Here is a 19285-nt window from a genome sequence, read left to right as displayed (position 1 = left end):
AGTCCAGCCCCTGATCACTGAGAAGATTTCACTTTTGCTCAGGTTTAATCTGTATCCTGAGAAAGCTCTGAACTCCCCAGAAGTTCTGTTATCTTGCCAGTGCTGGTTGGGGGTGCGTAGCAAGTCATTAGCATAATGAAACTCTGTACTTCCTGCTTCCTTGCTGATCTCCGAGCGATGGCCAGTGGTTCAACGGGGACCCATGCCTCTATGCAACCAAAATATTCAGAGCTGATGGTGTTCATCTGCACCCTCGGCATTGGAGTGTGTACAGTAGTTTCACTCACACATTGATCCCTGGCCCAAAACATTCAAGCATCTCCATGAGGTACCTCCATCGTACTCGATTGAAGGCTTTTGCAGTGTCCAGGGAGATGATCACTTCTAGTGTTCCCTGCCTGGGTGGGGTCATAATCATGTTCAGCAGGTATCTGATGTTTGCAGTTAGCTGTCTGCCCTTTGCAAGCGTGGACTGATCTTCTGCGATTATTTCTGGTAAGGGGCTCTCCAGTCACCTCACCAGAGCTTTCGCCAGGACTTCGGCATCATTGTTCAAGACTCCATCGGGTCTTTTTGTCTTTTTTGGGGATCAGTGAGATTGAGGCCTGTGCCAGTATGGGTGGCAGGATACCCCTCGCGAGTGAGTCATGTCCCTCAGATGCAGGATCAGTGCTGCCGCGAGCTTCTCGGAAGTCCACCAGGAACCCGAGCGGTCCTTGCCTGATTGCATGAAATTAATGCATTCCATGATCTTTTCCAGTCCGAGTGGTGCTTCCAGTCCCCGTCTCCTTTCCTCCCCTAATACCTGGTATGTCTAGATCGTTGAGGAACTGTTTCATCTTCGAGTCCCCCTCTGGGGAGGTCTACAGTCCCCGGTAAAAGTTTGCGAGGGCTCCGTTGATCTTCTCTGGAACTGTGAGCACCCTACCGTTCCCGTCTCTTATCTGTGCTATTATGAGGCAACCTGCTTCCCCAACTGGCAGTCCAGTAGTGACTTGCCTTGTCTCCGTCCTCACAGAAGGCCCCCTGTTACTGGTGCAGCAGGTTCACTGCTTTCCCAGTGGAGAGGAGGTAAAATTCCATTTGTAGTTTTTTTCCACTCGGCCAGCAGCTTCATGATTGGGGCTGTGGAGTACTACCAATCCACTTCGAATATGGAGTCGGATCAGCTGCTGCTTAGTCGCCCTTTCCTTCCTGTGTCGAAGAGTCCTAAATGCTATTATGTCTCCTCCTCCTCCCCCCCCCCCCCAAATTCACCGCCTTCAGAGCCTCGCGGGGAGGGCTGTGTTCAGCCTCCATGGAGGGGTGCTGGGACCGGCCCATCTCTGATCTCGCATCCACATAGTGTGGAGCGTGGTCCGAGATTACTATCGCAGAGTATTTCGTCCCTACCACCCCTGGAAGCACCAACTTCCCCACTATGACGAACCCCCGCCCCCAATTGGCTCTCGTTCTAGGGCTAGATTTGGCTATTTTTGGGTCCTGCACAAAGTTGAAGTCTTCTCAACCCCCTCCCCAGGTCGGGGATTTCTGCCATTGTTATTTTAATGAACTTGGTGTCGTCCTAGACCATAAGACATTGGAGCACACATTGGCCCATCGAGTCTGCTCCGCCTTTCAATCATGGCTTATATGTTTCTATCCCCATTCTCCTGCCTTCTCCCCACCATCTCCCCCTCACTCTCCAGGTTCTTGCCCAGCAGTCTTTTTTTTAAAAGTTCATTTACGGGATGTTGGTGTGGCTGGTTATTGGCCATCCCTGGTTGCCCTTCGAAAGGTGGTGGTGCATTTCCTTTTTGACCAGCTGCTGTGCCTGAGGTGTACAGTGCTGTTAGGACGAGAGTTCCAGGATTTTGAGTGTAAAAATTGGCAAGTCATGTTGCAGCTGTATAGAACCTTAGTTAGGCCACACTTGGGAGTATAGTGTTCAGTTCTGGTCGCCACACTACCAGAAGGATGTGGAGGCTTTAGAGAGAGTGCAGAAGAGATTTACCAGGATGTTGCCTGGTATGGAGGGCATTGGCTATGAGGAGAGGTTGAATAAACCCGGGTTTGTTGTCACTGGAATGACGGAGGTTGAGGGGTGACCTGATAGAGGTCTACAAAATTATGAGGGGCATAGACAGAGTGGATAGTCAGAGACTTTTTCCCAGAGTAGAGGGGTCAATTACTAGGGGGCATAGGTTTAAGGTGTGAGGGGCAGGGTTTAGGGGAGATGTACAAGGCAAGTTTTTTTTACAGAGGGTCGTGGGTGCCTGGAACTCACTGCCGGTGGAAGTGGTCGAATCAGGGACCATAGTGACATTTGAGGGGCATCTTGACAAATACATGAATAGGATGGGAAGTGTAGAAGATTTTAGTTTAGACGGGCAGCATGGTCGGAGCAGTCTTGGTGGGCCAAAGGGCCTGTTCCTGTGCTGTACTTCTCTTTGTTCTTTGATTTTGACCCAGTGACAGTGAAGGAAAGGTGATATATTTCCAAGTCAGGGTGGTGAGTGACTTTTAAAAAAATAAATTTAGAGTACCCAATTCATTTTTTCCATTTAATGGGCAATTTAGCGTGGCCAATCACCTACCCTGCATATCCTTGGGTTGTGGGGACAAAACCCTTCCATCACGGGAGAATGTGCAAACTCCACACATACGGTGACCCAGAGCCGGGATCGAACCTGGGACCTCGGTGCCGTGATGCAGCAGTGCTAACCACTGCGCCACCATGCTGCCCCCGTGGTGAGTGACTTAGGGGAACCTCCAGATAGTCGAGTTGCCAGGTATCTGCTGCTCTGTCCTTCTAGATGGTTGTGGGTTTGGAAGGTGCTGCTAAGGAACCGTGGCAAGTTCCTGTAGTGCATCTTCAAAATGATAAACACGGCTGCCTCTGTTTGGTGGTGGAGGGATTGAATGTTTGTGGAAGGGGTAGCAATCAAGTGAGCTGCTTTGTTCAGGATGTTGTCGATCTTCTTGAGTGTTGTTGGAGCTGCACTCATCCAGTCAAGTGGAGAGTATTCCATTACACTGCTGACTTGTGCCTTGTAGATGGTGGACAGGGTTTGGGGGTCAGGAGATGAGTTGCTCGCTGTGGTATTCCTAGCATTTGACCTGCTCTGGTTGCCGCAGAATTAATATGGAAGGTCCAGTTCAGTTTTGGAACAGTGGTAATCCCCAAGATGTTGATTGTGGGCGATTCAGCGATGGTTGAATGCCAAGGGACGATGGTTAGATCCTCTCTTGTCAGAGATGGTCATTGCCTGGCACTTGGGTGGTGTGAATGTAACTTGCCACTTGTCAGCGCGAGCCTGAATATTGTCCACGCCTTGCTGCATTTGGATATGGACTGCCTCATTATCTGATGAGTCGTGCTGAACGTGCATAGTCATCCGCTTCTGACCTTGTGATTCACTGGATGTCATTAATGAAACAGCTGAAGATAACTGGGCCTGGGACACAACCCTGAGGAACTCCTACAGTGATGTCCTGTGTGCTGCTGCACAAATCAGAGAATATTTTTCACCCTCCACAGCAAGCTCAAGAGGAACTGTCTGTGATTGGTGGAGCAGCTCCAAGCAGAATCTTGCATTGAAACTCGACTGATTGACAGAAAGTTTGAAGACTTCTTTGGGGAGGGGGGGGGAACGTAGAGGGGCATTGTGGGCCGCATCTGGCCCCTGGGCCGAACCTTGGACAAGTCTGCTCCAGAAGATTTGATGGATTTCTTCACATTTGAATGCCACATATGTAAAGAGGCAGGCTTTCATCAAGGCTGAGGACCCGTACACGTTCAAGGCGAAATGCAGGAAGACCAGCAGAGTAGGGAGTAAGAAAGTGCAGTGCAAGTACAGATATTTCGGGCTGACCACCATGTCAGAATGCAATCTCATGCTGGAGAAAAAACCTCACATAGTGCAAGAGGGAGAGCTCCGTTGTATTCCTGATAGACTCCAGAAGTGTGAGTAGAGACTGTAACCTGATTAGATTACGCGATGAAATAAAGACCACAATAGTCTTGTAACATAACGAGAAGCCCATGTCCTAATGCCAGTAATCTTGAGGGTAAATGAATGAGGCAAAACAAAGGGAATTAGATAGTTGAGTTTGTGAGAAACAGATAAAGGCAACCCATTTTGTCACTTAGGTGGCTTTGTACTGAAAAGGTTCCTGCCGTAGGACTTGTAAGGCTAAAACAAGGCCAGTGACTTGGGTTTTTGAAGAACGACTGGGTAATGCAGATGTAAGTGTGAACTCTCCCACAGCTGGGAAAGTAATCTTGAAAATCATCTTGGCTGTTTCTGTCACATACTCATGGGAGTATAGGTCACTTGATTTAAAAACACATTTTTGCAGGCTTATACTTTTCAGAGTTATTTCTGAAATTGATCAAAGAGACAGCAGACACGAGGATAATTATGGAAACTGAGCAAATGTGTCTATGACCTAACTGATGCTTCCAAAGTATTTTTTGATAAAATCTGTTCTAATGTACTGTAGTTGAGTATTAACATCCTAAAAGTTGGGAATTCTTGAAAGGGCCACATAAAACTAAATCAAGAGAAATGCGTATGTAAAAGCCCATCTTTAAGTGCTCCACAGAATATAAAACAAGTTATTTTTAGCAATCTTCCCAATGGATAATGTACTGCCGCTGGATTTATAATATTTCTTGAGCATATAAAATAGGAACAGACCTAATTCTTCTTCCCCCCCCCCCCCCCCCCCCCCCCCCCCCAAGCCTGCTCGGTTATTCAATACCCCCCCTCAACCCTGCTCGGTTATTCAATACCCCCCCTCGAGCCTGCTCGGTTATTCAATAAGATCTGTTTTTCATTGAGTTCCACATTCCCATAACCGTAGATTCTTGTTGATCAAGGGAATCAATCTTCCTCTGCCTTAAAGATATTCAGTGACCCCGCTCTACTGCATTCTGAGACAGTGTTCCGGATTTACACAACCCTAGGAAAGAAATAATTTCTCTTCATCTCTGTCCGAGAAAAGCGATTCATGGTTTTTAAACGGTGTCCCCTAATTCTGGACTCTCCCAGTAGAGGGACCATCTTTCCCGCGTCTATCTTATGAATGCCATTTAGGATCTTATACACTCAGCCAAGTCACCCCTCACTCTTCTAAACTCTATTGGAAACAAATCCAGCTTTTCCGACCTATCCTCATAAGACAATTCGCTCATTTTGTGATGTATCAAAACAAACATTATTAACAGTATTGAAGCTACCCTAACATCACAGAAATAGCTTACAATTACCACGCTTAACAATAAAATGAAACTCTAACTCTTAACTGCTATATTTATATCTCCAATCAAGCAAAACCCATCTTAGGTCAAAATCTACTTTTAAATACAGTTAGCAAACACAGGAATACTTGTTGTCTAGCGGTGTCTTGGAGAAACTGCTTTGTGTGACAGGGAGAGATACTTCAGGCAACAGCCTACAGATTCTTGCCCGTGTCAAACTAACTTCCCAGCATTTGGCAAAAAAGGTTCTGTTCTGTTTGCGGAAAAATCTAAACGGAATCTCAACCTCTGATTGCTTCAGGCCCTGGCTCCTTCCATTAACTGCGTCTCTATCCCACTAACTGGGTTATAACCACATAACCCCTTAATTATCCAAACCTCAGGGAACCTTCTTTCTCCTCACAAAATTCCATTTGCCCTATTTAGGTAAGCTCTATGCCTGGCTGGAATGAATGATCTCGTTTTTACGATGCTTTAATGATCCCTTCTGTGGTCACAGTGTCAGTCTGTTTTTTAAATCAGGATTTTTTAAATCCTTACTGCAATAGAGACACACACAAACCCACACATTTAACCATTACTGCACAAGATCCATATAACACTATATATCTGAAATTGCTACATTCATCACACACTGGCTCTTGTGGCAACAATAGATATGGGACACGCATTAAATTTTATACTGATTGTTTACTCTGGGATAACGTGCACTCTTCAAAAAGCAAGTGAGTAAAGGTTACAGGTTGGCTAGAATATTAGAATAGTCGAAGTCTAGAGTTAACAGTAACATGCATGACGGTTTCAGCAGATGAGCTAAGGCAGGTAGAAAGGTGTACAATTTTATGGAGGTGGAAATATGGGGTCCGGAATTCAACTTGTGGTCAAATATGACATCAAGTTGCATTCCAGAATGTTGTCATGGGATGGAACGGAGTCAGTCTCGAGGGAATGGAGTTTGAAGCAGGGGGCCAAAAATAATAGCTTCAGTCTTCCTGTTATTGAATTGGAGGAAATTTCTGCTCATCCAGTACTCCAGGTCAGATAAACAGTTTGATAATTTAGTAACTTTGGAGGGTTCGAATGCGATAGAGCTTGATGGAACTTTGTGGGGCTGTTTGTTTGTTTGCCAGCTGTTTGAATTCTGGGATGATTGATCACCTAATCTAGCGGAGAGATTTTAATGCCCTGATGTTCTGGTATATCTTCAGAGGAATTTGGAGCATTATCTTAAGATCTATTGGCAATGTTTGGCAAGTCAGAAGTATTCGTGGTAATGGTTAGCCATAGATAAATTAAGCAATCCCATCCAAGCATCAGTTAATGTTAATCATTTTTGTTGCTTTTGACATTTCAAAGAGCTTTGTCAAGTTCGAATGACTATAGATAGATTTTTATATGAAATGCTACTCATTTATCTACTTAAACATTTAATAAAACTGTCTCTTCAGGTGTTTATGACCTGACTTGTAGCTTGATGATGTGCATATTTCCCCTCTTAAAGATTAAAATTTCCTGGTGGCACCTGATACTTTGTGTTAATTGGAGAATTGTGATGAAGGCTCCGTTTGGCCGTGCAATCTAGGTAATCAAATTCTGGAGGGGACATGAGACCCTTAAGTGCTATACGTGAGGAAACATAACATAAAAGTGCAAAAACATCCTGTGTATCTGCCAGGGACATTGCGGCAGCACTAAAACGGTCTTATCTGAGATTGGGCAAGTGAACTCTGACCTTGTGTGAATATGCAATGTTTTCTGTCTGTGGCTCACTGAATTGTGCACACTTAATAATTTCATTGATTTGCACTGGTGAAGCAAAATATACAGACTTAATGGACTGATAAAGAACTTGTATTGTTATACAGTACCTTTCATGTCTAAGCATTGTGCAGCCAATGAATTATATTTGAAGTGTATTCACTTATGCAGTCAAACATGACGGCCAATTTGCTCATAGCAAGGTCCCATAGATAGCAATAAAATAAAATACTAATTAGTGTTTTGGTAATATTGTTTGAGGGAGACTGTTGGCCAAGACAACTGGTAAAACCCTCCTCTCAGTATAGTGGTATGGGATCGTTTATCCACATCTGTATGGGCAGACATGGTTTGACATTTCATCAGAAATGGATGATACATTTAATTTTTTTTTTTTATAAATTTAGAGTGCCCAATTTTTTCCAATTAAGGGGCAATTTAGCATGGCCAATCCACCTATCCTGCACATCTTTTGGGTTGTGGGGGTGAAACCCACGCAAACACGGGGAGAATGTGCAAACTCCACACAGACAGTGACCCAGGGCCGGGATTCGAACCCGGGTCCTCAGCGCCGTAGGCAGCAATGCTAACCACTGTGCCACCGTGCTGCCTGGATGAAACATTTAATGTTGCCATTTAACTATTCACGATCTGTTTCACTCTGCAATTAAAAAATATGATTTGTCATAAATATGTGATTTAAAAGAACATTGTCTGGATGTAATTATAAAATATCAAGGTTGTCAAAGCAAAGTTTGAAGTAACATTTTGTTTTATTTTTAAACAGATCCGAGTGATAAGACCTCCAAACTATGCTGGTCCCTTGATGCTGGGATTTTTACTTGCCATAATTGGTGGACTTGTGTATCTTAGGCGGAATAATCTTGATTTCTTATATAATAAAAATGGTTGGGCATTTGTTGCACTGGTAAGTGAAAATTAAATTGCTTATTCATAAATTTTTCCTGGTTGTCCCTTTGTTGGGATGATCACATGCCTATGTTGCAAATGACATTAAAAATAATTAATTCATGTAAATCTGTAGTGTTAGAAACAGTGAAAGGTGGAATGTGGGACCTTTTTATTTGAATTGGTTCCAAACTAATGGGATCAATGCCTCTTTCATCTGGAGATCCTTGAGGGTCACAAAATAAAAATAAGTCTATAGTTCAGCACAAAGCTTTGGCACCAATTAAAAATGTAATTGCTGTTAGAGTGTTCGCGTGGAAAATATTACAGGTGTGATTGATAATGGGGCTGATCATGGCAGATTTGAATGAAAGAAGACAGTACCTGAGAAAAGAGAACCATTTGCAGTAAAAGCTGGAATGGGGGCAGTGAGGGAAATTGTCTGGTCCACAGTTTAGTAGGAATAGGGTCACGTTGCATCTGGGAGATTAGATAAACTCAGAGAAGACCTGAGGAATATCGGGAAACTAGGAAGAATGAGATCCCTGGGCTCGGCCAGCTTGAAACCGTAGGTGTTTAGCATCATGGACAAGGAGAATGAGGAATATGTTGGAGACAACTGAATGATATTGCTATTAATGGTAAAGGAGGTTACAAAAACATTTGTTGGGAGCTGAAAGTGGATGGGCAAAAATGTTTTAACTGAAGCACACAGGAACCAGGCCAATGGTTGCAGACATTGATTTCAAAATCTGGCCCATTAATTATCTACTTATGTTTTTCACTCAGTGTTTTGTACTTGCTATGACCTCTGGCCAGATGTGGAACCACATTCGAGGACCCCCATATGCACATAAGAATCCTCACAATGGTCAAGTGGTGAGTATTTCAATCTACTTTTATTTTCTCAGCATTTGTGTCCTTGCTGTAGGGGCTTTTTTGTTGTGCTGAATAAATTTAGTATATATATGTCTATTTCAACTGATTTAATCCCGCTTGTTGCAGCTAGAGTTATAGATTATTATCTTCTACGAACCAATTTATTTTTTTAATACCATATTCTGCAACAGCATCTAGATTGGACCTTCTGTCCTATACACGCTAACATGTTTCCCTATGGGGAGGATGGTGCTATATATGCCAGATCTTTTTCTTTGTTCCCTGGAAAAATGTAGAGAAATAATGTTGCAACACCCTGGGCTGGTGCACGGTCAATTCCAGCCCCACTTGACTCGGAGTTGCAATGCAATTGGAAATAAACGCTTCATTTTTAAAATACCCAAAGTATTTGGCTGCCCAATAACTACAGTCGCAGGTTTGTAAATTTAAACACCGTTAATTTTTATTAATAACAATAACTATGTATGGGTGGCACGGTATCACAGTGGGTAGCACTGTTGCTTCACTGCTCCAGGTGCTCCGCTTTCCTTCCACATGTGCTGAAAGACGTGCTGTTGGGGGAATTGGACATTCTGAATTCTCCCTCTGTGTACACGTACAGGCGCCGGAATGTGGCGACTAGGGGCTTTTCACAGTAACTTCATTGCAGTGTTGATGTAAGCCTACTTGTGATAATTAAGATTATTATATTATTATATAATTCAATAGACAGCGAATACAACTGGTTAATTATTATCTAATTTATACCCACCCACTCTCTTTGGTAACTCGTCCCACCCTCTATACACACAAGACAGGCAAACACAGGGGAAAGAGGGTGTTAAAATAATGTAAACGGATAAAGTTTCTTTTTGAGATGGACATCTTCCAGTTAGATGTTTCTTCAGTCTTTGCTTTCAATCTGTAACTCTGTAGACTCATCGGGGTCTTGAGACTTCCCTGCAGACTCCCAACAGCGGCAGGAAACATTTGGGGCAAAGAACAAAATACAGCCTCTCCTTTCAGTGCTCAGGGGCTTTCTCTGCTGCCTCCTCTGAAACGCTCCACCTGGCAGAACCCAATCACTGTCTGTTGCCAGGCAGAATATTGTTCTGGTCCAATCCATTCGTCACCAGCCAACCAATTGAACCAATTTGCTCTGATCTCTCTAGTGTCAGAAAGGTTGATTTCTTCTGTTCAAAAGCTAAAGCATCATGGCACAGTGTTCCTCACTTCCTCTGCTCAACTTCAAGGTATTTGTCCATTAAAGATCCATAACGACAAAATAAAATAAATAGGAAACCGGGAAATCAACAGGAAGGGCCCTTACAATAAAATTGTATTAAAAATCCAACTTTTAATTATTATAAAGCAACTTGTAGCATTTGACATTGATGTGATTCACCACCAGATGGTGCTTTGGAGATTCCCTTTTAGGAGTTAACAGCAAACGTTAGAAATAAAGCTGTCCAGTTAAAGAAATGCCCCTTTAATTATGAAATCTTTGCGATACAGAGCTGTACTCTGGCTGAGTTTTATTTTGCACCAGATGGTGGAAACTCTGAAATCAGACTGGGAAGAAATAAAGGTTCAATGTCAAGTGGAATCCCTGCAGTGCAGGAGGAGGCCATTTGGCCCATCGAGTCTGCACCGACCGCCTGATAGAGCACACTACCCAGCCTCCTCCCCCACCCATCCCCATAACCCCAGTTAACCTGTACATCTTTGGACTGGGGTAAGAAACCAGAACGTCAGGAGGAAACCCACGCAGATATGAGGAGAAAGTGCAAACCACACAGATAGTCGCCCAAGGTTGGAATTGAACCCGGTCCCTGGCACAGTGAGGCAGCAGTGCTAATTTGCTCTAATTTGGCTGCTCCATTTCCTGAAGCTCTACAGTTTCTAGGCTTTAAAAAATAAACTACATTGGGGGTTGGTTTAGCTCAGTTGGCTGACAGCTCGTTCGTGATGCAGACTGAGGCCAAAAGCACAAGCTCAATTCCCGTGATGGCTGAGGTTATTCATGAAGGCCCTGCCTTCTCAGCCTTGCCCCTAGCCTGAGGTGCGGTGATCCTCAGGCTAAATCACCACCAATCAGCTCTACCTCTCAACGGGGAAGCTGCCAATGGTCACCTGGGACTATGGCGACTTTACTTTTACTTTACTTCATTGGTAATGTTTTAAAAAACAGCCTTTTCTTTGAAATAGTCTATAATGTGGAACCTGCTCAAATGCCTTCTGGTCATCCAGGAGACTTCCTTGTTTACCACATTAGTTATTTCTCAAAAGTTTCAACTACCCTAATTGGATATGGCTCAAACACTGTCTTTAATAACAAATTCTTCTCACTTTCCTACAATTGACAATAGACTAAAAGATGTATAACTTCCTAGTTTCTCTCACACACTGTAAATAGGCGACATTAGTAATTTGCTCTCTAAATAAGATGCATTATCAATATAATCCAAATGTAAAACTTCTTTAAAGTATATAAATGTAGTTTATTTAATCCTGTGTTGTCTCGTGCCCTTGATGTGTGATTATATTGTTTTGTATAGACTGCTCAAATACCATTGAGTTGTCGTGACTTATGATTTGATATACTATTTGGCTACGGTAGCAATGCCCTGGGCTGGTGACCCTAGCTGATACTATTTCTTTTCGCCTAGTAATAGGCTAAAAGCTCTGGCTAGATGCAAGCAAAATATTGGGAGAATCATTTCATTTTCCAGGACCATACTGCTCCACCATTAGATACAATTATAAAAAGATATTTACTGTTCATAAATACATACAATTCATAATTAAGTTAAATTACTGTGGTAAGTTAGAAGTGAAATTGTTCTTTACCTGATCATTAAAACCTCTTTAGGAAAGAGGGGTTTCATTATGTGGGGTGCTGGCACTAGTACTGTCACTTGAGCTGTGTTGCTGGGCAGGATTTCAGCTGAGCCAGCCTTCACAGAAGAGGATATGGATAATGTACCAGTCATACAAGGAAAACTAAAAATAAATCAAGGTGAGGAACTGGCTGGATTCCATGCTATGTATAAAAAAAAAGTGCAGAAACTAATGAGCTTAAAGATAGAAAAATCTCCCAAATTTGATGAGCTCCACCTAAGAGTGGCAAAATAAGTAGGTGGAAACATTGTTCATATACCATTTATGTTCTAAAACACTTCATTAATGGTCTCTTTTGAATGGAAAGTTACTAATGTCACCTAACTAAGAAGGCATAACAGAAACTAGGAAATTATCCATCTTTTAGTGTCAGTTGTGGGAATGTTCATAGAATCATAGAATTTACAGTGCAGAAGCAGGCCATTCGGTCCATCGAGTCTGCACCGGCCCTTGGAAAGAGCACCCTATCTAAGCCCACACCTCCATCTAAGCCCACACCTCCATCCTGTCCCAGTAACCCCACCTAACCTTTTTGGAAAGTAAAGGTAATTTAGCATGGCCAATCCACATAACCTGCACATCTTTGGACTGTGGAAGGAACCCCGCGGACCCGGAGAAAACCCACGCAGACACGTGGAGAACAAATTGCGCATAGACAGTGACCCAAGGTGGGAATCGGGGACCCTGGAGCTGTGAAGCAACTGTGCTACTGTGCCACTCATTAGAATTTGTTATTAGGCCAGTGATTGAGCCAGAATTTGTAGTGAGCAAGCCATGTGTAATGAGAGTAGTTGAATTTTTTGAGAAATAACTAATGTGATAGATAATGAAGTGTCGTTGGATGTCCAAAAGGCATTTGATAAGGTTGCACGTTAGATACATCATTTAAAAAAAAACCATGGAATTGGAGGCACTCTACTAGATTGGATAGGGAATTGAAAGCCAAAAAAAAACTTCATTTATTGAGTACTTTTCATGGCCACTGGATGTCGCAAAGCACTTTACAGCTAATGAAGTATTGTTATCACTGTTTAGTAAGAAATGTGGCAACCAGTATATGTACAGCAGACTCCGATCAACAGCAATGTGACAATGACCAGATAATCTCCTTTTTTGTTTGTGGTATTGACGTGCAGGATAAATATTGGCCAGCACATGGAAGGTAATGCCTTGCCCTCCTATGAAATAGTGCCATTGGATCTTCTACATCCCTCTGAGCAGGCAGATTAGGCCTTAGTCCATCCAAAGGAGATCAAAGAGTTTCTAAAGAATGAGATTCTAGGAACTGTTGATGAGCAGAGAGATTTAGGGATCCCAAATACAAGAGTCACTAAAATTATTTGACAAGTCTAAACAATATTTAAAAAGTTGACCTTTGTCTTGAGGGCTGTAATACAAAGTTATGTTATAGTTGTATTAACCTCCGGTTCGTCCTGCGGACTGCACCACCAGAAGAATATATTGGTCTTGGGAGAAGACAGAACACTAATGCAACCTAATGATACCAGGGTTAAAAGGGTTAAATTGAAGACATTTCATAGAGTACGCGCCTCGTCCCTTGAATATAAAAAGATTGAAGGGTGATCTGACTACAGTCTTTAAAATGATTAAAGGAGTTGGGATGATGGATAGAAACTATTTCTTCTGGTGGAAGGATCCATAACCTTCAGAAGTAGACATTTCTTCACTCGCAGGCTCTGAAAATCTGGAATACTGTGCCCTCCACGCGCATCCCTCAGCAGCCCCCAAAATACAAGCTGTTGAGTTTAGGCCAATTAAAATTTTAAAATAGATTTTCTTTTCCCCAAAAGCAAAATACTACAGGTATTGTAAATCTGAAATAAAAACAGAAAGAAATGCTGGAAATATTCAGGTCTGACAGGATCTGTTGAGGAAGAAACAGTTGATGTTTCAGATCAGGTCTGACAGGATCTGTGGAGGAAGAAACAGTTGATGTTTCAGATCAGGTCTGACAGGATCTGTGGAGGAAGAAACAGTTGATGTTTCAAATCATTGACCTTCAATCAGATCAATTCTGATGAAATAATAATAACTGCTTATAGTCACAAGTAGGCTTCAATGAAGTTACTGTGAAATGCCCCTAGTTGCATCATTCCGGCACCTGTTCGGGGAGGCCGATACAGGAATTGAACCCGCCCTGCTGGCATGGTTCTGCATTACAAGCCAGCTGTTTAGTCCACTGTGCTAAACCAGCCCCAGGCCATTGACCTGAAATGTTAAATCTTTTTCTTTCTTCCTTTATAAAATTTCATTAAGTCAAGGTATAAAAGGCTAGAGAACCAAAGGCAGGTCAATGAGATAAAAATCCTCCACAATATAATTAAACTGCAGAATAGGCTCGAGGGTCTGAATGGCAGCTCCTGTTCCAATGTTCTTACAGAATGTAGAAAGCTAGCTGAAGCTGACATAACTTCTATCAGTGTTTTTTTGACTAACACATAATAATGTGCCTGACTATAACTATTAAATGTGAGAAAAAAGGCATTATAGTTTAACCTGTAGATATAGCTAACAAGTTCTCTTTTATTGGTGAAGAAAAAGAAAGGTTGTTGAAAAGAGTTGAAGAGAAATATGAATGTTGGAGGCACCAATTAACCTTTCTAAGAGACAACTCCAGTTGAAAATTTAAGTTTAGATGAAGCATTCTAGTAAATGTTACTGCTCTTGTATTTCAGAATTAACATTTGTTTTAAAGAGAAACATGACATTGTGGATTTTCAACAGATTAATTGGGTTATTCATTCTCCAAAAGCTACCACAATAAGCACATTGCCATGTCCTTCTGGATGGCGCTTTTCAAGAGCTGGTCACCTGGCATTTTGAGTGTGCAGGCAGAGTGAATGCGTGACAGATAGCCAAGTAAAAATAATAATAATAGCTTATTGTCACGAGTAGGCTTCAATGAAGTTACTGTGAAAAGCCCCTAGTCGCCACATTCCAGCCCTTGTTTGGGGAGGCTGGTATGGGACAGGTAGTGCAGGTATCCCCCGAGTATACTTTGCTCTCCACCCGTATTCACCAGTGAGAGTAATGGTTCCTCTGCATCGTGTAGCCTGACCCAAGTCCGTGGCACAACGAATGGCTCCGCAGTACAGAGGATGATGGGAAAATTATAGGGGATTCTATGGTTAGGTGAACAGATAGACATTTCAGCAGCCGAAGATGTGATTCTAGGATGGGTTATTGCCTTTGTGATGCCAGGGTCAAAGATGTCACTGAGCAGCTGCAGACCATCCTTGAGGGAAAGAGCAGCCACAGGTCCCAGTCAATATTGGTACCAACAACGTGTAAAAAGACAACTAGGATTATAGGCTGATTTTTGGGATGAGACCTCAAAGGTAGGAATCCCAGCAATACTCTGTCATGTGCTGGTAAGTATAGCGATAAAAGGTCAGCATTTGGTAGTATTGATTGGAGTGACCACCACACAGTCCTTGTGGAGATAAAGTCCTGTCTTCATATTGAGGATATCCTCCATCATGTTGTGTGGCACTACCATTGTGCTTAATTGGATAGATTACAAAACAGATATAGCAACTCGAGACTAAACAATCAGCAGCAACAGAATTGTACTCAACCACAATATGTAAGTTCATGCCTGGCACATTCATCCACTCTACCATTACCACCAAACCAGGGAATCAATCCTAGTTCAATGAAGAGTGCAGTAGGGCATGCCAGGAGCAGCAATAAATGCAACCAAAAATGAGGCATCATCCTGGTGAAGCTACAATACGGGACAGCATGTGTGCCAAGTAATAGAGATAAGCAACGCCACAATCAATGGTTCAGATCTAAATTCTGTAGGCCTGCCATCTCCAGCCGTGAATGGTGTTAGACAAAAACTGGAGGAGGAGACTTCACATAAATCCCCATACTCGATGATGGAGCCCGGTACATCTGCTGAAAAAGACTAGGCTGAAGCATTTGCAACAATCTTCACAGATTCCAGTCTTCAGCCAATTTGGTTCACTCCAATGATGTCAAGAAATGGCTGAAGGCACTGGACACTGCAAAGGCTATGGCCCTGATAAATCGACAATAGTGCTGAAGAATTCTACTTCTGATCTGGCTGAACCCCTAGTCATGCTAGTACAGCTAAAACACTGGCATCTGCTAGCAATGTGGAAAATTGTCAAGTTATGTCTTGCACGCATCCAACGGGATAAATCCCACCTGGCAAATTACTGCCTCATCAGTCTTGATCATCAGTAAAATTATGGAATGGGTCACCAACAGTGCTATCGAGTAACACTTGCACACTGTTGCTCAGTTTGGGTTCTGCCGAGGCCACTCAGCTGCCCGTCCTCATTACCATGGTTCTTAGTTCAAACATGGACAAAAGAGCTGAACTCCAGAGGTGAGAATGATTGTCCTCGACATAGGCAGCATTTGAACGAGTATGGCATCCAGGTGCCCTAGCAAAACGTGTTAGGTGGGTTTCACCCCCACAACTCAAAAGATGTGCAGGGGAGTTGGATTGGCCAGGCTAAATTGTCCCTTAATTGGAAAAGATTAATTGGGCACTCTAAATTTATTTGTAAAAAATTCAAGAAGCTCAACACTATCTAGGACAAAGCAGCCGCTTGATTGCCACCCCTTCCACAAACATTTAATTCCTCCACCGATGAAAAATTGCAGCCGTGTGTACCTTCAACAAGATACTGCGGTAACTCGCGATGCTCCTTAGACAGCATCTACCAAACCCACGACCACTACCATCTGAGACCAGGGCAGCAGAAACATGGGAACGCCACTACCTGGAAGTGGCCCTCCCCCACCTATGTCCCGAATAAATTGCAATCAGAAATTGATAGGTTAAACTGTTAAGATGGCCCATTGTTTTGTTAAAGAGAAACTGGTTAGGGTGCAGTCAAGGTACATTTACACAAAGGCACCCAAAGCCAGAGCTCCCTGGATGAGGAAAATGAAGAATAAAATGAAAGTGAAAGGGGTGTGTATGACAGTCATCATGCTGATAATACAAATGAGAACTAGGTTGGTGAGAGAAAGTTCAGAGGGGAAATGAGAAGCAAAGAGACCGAGTATGAAAAGAGACCTTGACAGCTAGCATAAAAGGTAATCCAAAAGTCTGCTGTAGGTGTATAAATAGTTAAGGGGTAGTAAGAGGAGGAGTGGAGCTAATTAGAGACCAAAAGGGGGATTTATGCTTGGAGACATTGAGCATGGCAGAGGTATGAAATAAGAAAGAAGATGCTCCCAAAGTCATAGTGAGAGAAGAGGTAAATGAGCCACTACATAGGCAAAATTTGCTGAATTGGAGATATTGAAAAGGCGGTTTGTTCTTCAGTCGATAAGTCACCAGGACTAAACGGGATGCATGTGAAGATGCTGAGAAAAGGAAGTATGGAAATTGCAGAGGCATTGTCCGTAATCTTCCAATCATGGGGTGACACCAGAGCACTACCAAATTGTAAATAATGGCAAAGTCTTCCGTCAGTTCGCCCAAGGGCTCGAGTCTGTCCGCTATGTAAAAAGTGAACTTTTTTTTTTAACCCCAGAGATAGTAGCATCACTGCTTTTGTGACCTATATTAATGATAAAAACTTGGGTGTAATAGTCACCATTTCAAAATCTGCAAATGACACACAACATAGAAGCATTATAAACTGTGAGGAGGAGACTTGAAGGGGGCATGGACATTGTTCAGCTACATGCAGATGAAATTTAATGTAAAGAAATGTGAACATAAGAACTAGGAGCAGGAGTAGGCCATCTGGCCCCCCGAGCCTGCTCCACCATTCAATGAGATCATGGCTGATCTTTTGTGCACTCAGCTCCACTTTCTGGCCTGAACACCATAACCCTTAATCCCTTTATTCTTCAAAAAGCGATCTATCTTTATCTTAAAAACATTTAATGAAGGAGCCTCAACTGCTTCACTGGGCAAGGAATTCCATAGATTCACAACCCTTTGGGTGAAGAAGTTCCTCCTAAACTCAGTCCTAAATCTACTTCCCCTTATTTTGAGGCTACACCCCCTAGTTCTGCTTTCACCCGCCAGTGGAAACAACCTGCCCGCATCTATCCTATCTATTCCCTTCATAATTTTATATGTTTCTATAAGATCCCCCTTCATCCTTCTAAATTCCAACGAGTACAGTCCCAGTGAAGTGATGGACTTTAAAAAAAAAAGAAAAAACATTTTATTCAAATTTTCACATTTTCACAAAAAAGAAAACAATAACAGAAAATTCTAAGATAAAAAAAAAACAACCCCCCCCCCCCCCCATCCGTAAATACGCCCGTCATTGGCAAAAAACAGATATTCAACCCAAAACAAAAACAGACAACCCCCCACCCCAGGTTGCTGCTGCTGCTGACCTTTTGTTTATATCGTTCTGCCAGGAGATCAAGGAATGGTTGCCATCTCCTGAAAAACCCCTGCACTGACCCCCTTAGGGCAAATTTCACCTTCTCCAATTTAATAAACCCGCCATATCGTTGACCCAGGCCTCCACGCTGGGGGGCCTCGAATCCTTCCACTGAAGAAGAATCCTCCGACGGGCTACTAGGGACGCAAAGGCCAGAACACAGGCCTCTTTCGCCTCCTGCACCCCCGGCTCCACTGCAACCCCAAATATTGCGGGTCCCCAGCCTGGATTGACCCTGGATCCTACCACCCTCGATACCGTCCTTGCTACACCCTTCCAAAATTCCCCCAGCGCTGGGCATGCCCAGAACATGTGGACATGGTTTGCTGGGCTCCCTGAGCACCTAATACACCTGACCTCGGTCCCAAAACACCGGCTCATCCCTGTCCCGGTCATATGAGCCCTATGGTGATAATTGAGACCTAGCTCAAAAAAGGGCAGGCCTGAGTACTAAATATTTCTAGATACAAGGTATTCAGAAAGGATACAAAACAGAGGAGGAGGGTTGGCAGTATTGATTAAGGAGAATGTTTTGTTGTAGGCTTAAACTGTATGAGGCTAAGCCTCGCACACGAAGAGGAAGCGTTCACCCTTTCTAGGGCATCTGCCCACGACCCTCCTCAATCCCCTCACCCAGCTCCTCCTCCCATTTATCTTTCAGCTCCTCCACCGAGGCGTCGTCTACCTCCTGCATCACCTGGTACACTTCCGAGATCCTCTCCTCTCCAACCCATACCCCCAAGAGCACCCCGTCCTGGACCCCAAGCGGCGGCAGCAGGGGGAACCCCGCCACCTGCCGCCAGGCAAACGCCCTTGCATGTATCTAAAGATGTTCCCCGGGGGGAGCCTGAACTTCCCTTCCAGCTCACCCAGGCTCGCAAACTTCCCGTCTATGAACAGGTCCCCCAGCCTCCTGACACCTGCCCTGTGCCAACTCAGGAACCCGCCATCAATTCTCCCCGGAACAAACCGGTGGTTCCCCCATATCGGGGACCCCATCGAGGCCGCCACCTCCCCCCTGTGCCGCCTCCATTGCCCCCAAAGAAGTGATGGACTTTGGTAGGAAGAATGAGGATAGGCAATATAAATTGAACGGCACAATCCTAAAGTGGGTACAGGAGATCTGAGGGTTGAGAAAGTGGTTAAAAAGGGGGGCAGCACGGTGGTGCAGTGGTTA

General features: G+C 43.5%; 1 protein-coding gene across 1 annotated transcript in view; it reads left to right on the top strand.

Moving 5' to 3' along the window:
- LOC119951189 (magnesium transporter protein 1-like) overlaps window positions 1-19285 on the top strand; it is a 50059-nt gene that overhangs the window by 14897 nt on the left and 15877 nt on the right. The window contains exons 5-6 of the mRNA XM_038774215.1: window positions 7791-7931; window positions 8702-8791. Coding sequence (XP_038630143.1) covers window positions 7791-7931; window positions 8702-8791 — 231 coding nt within the window. The remainder of the gene's footprint in view (window positions 1-7790; window positions 7932-8701; window positions 8792-19285) is intronic.

The sequence above is a fragment of the Scyliorhinus canicula genome, chromosome 17 (genome assembly GCF_902713615.1).
Source record: "Scyliorhinus canicula chromosome 17, sScyCan1.1, whole genome shotgun sequence".
NCBI lineage: Eukaryota > Metazoa > Chordata > Chondrichthyes > Carcharhiniformes > Scyliorhinidae > Scyliorhinus > Scyliorhinus canicula.
Note: the sequence above shows the minus strand (reverse complement) of the source record. Positions and strands in the feature narration are given on the sequence as shown.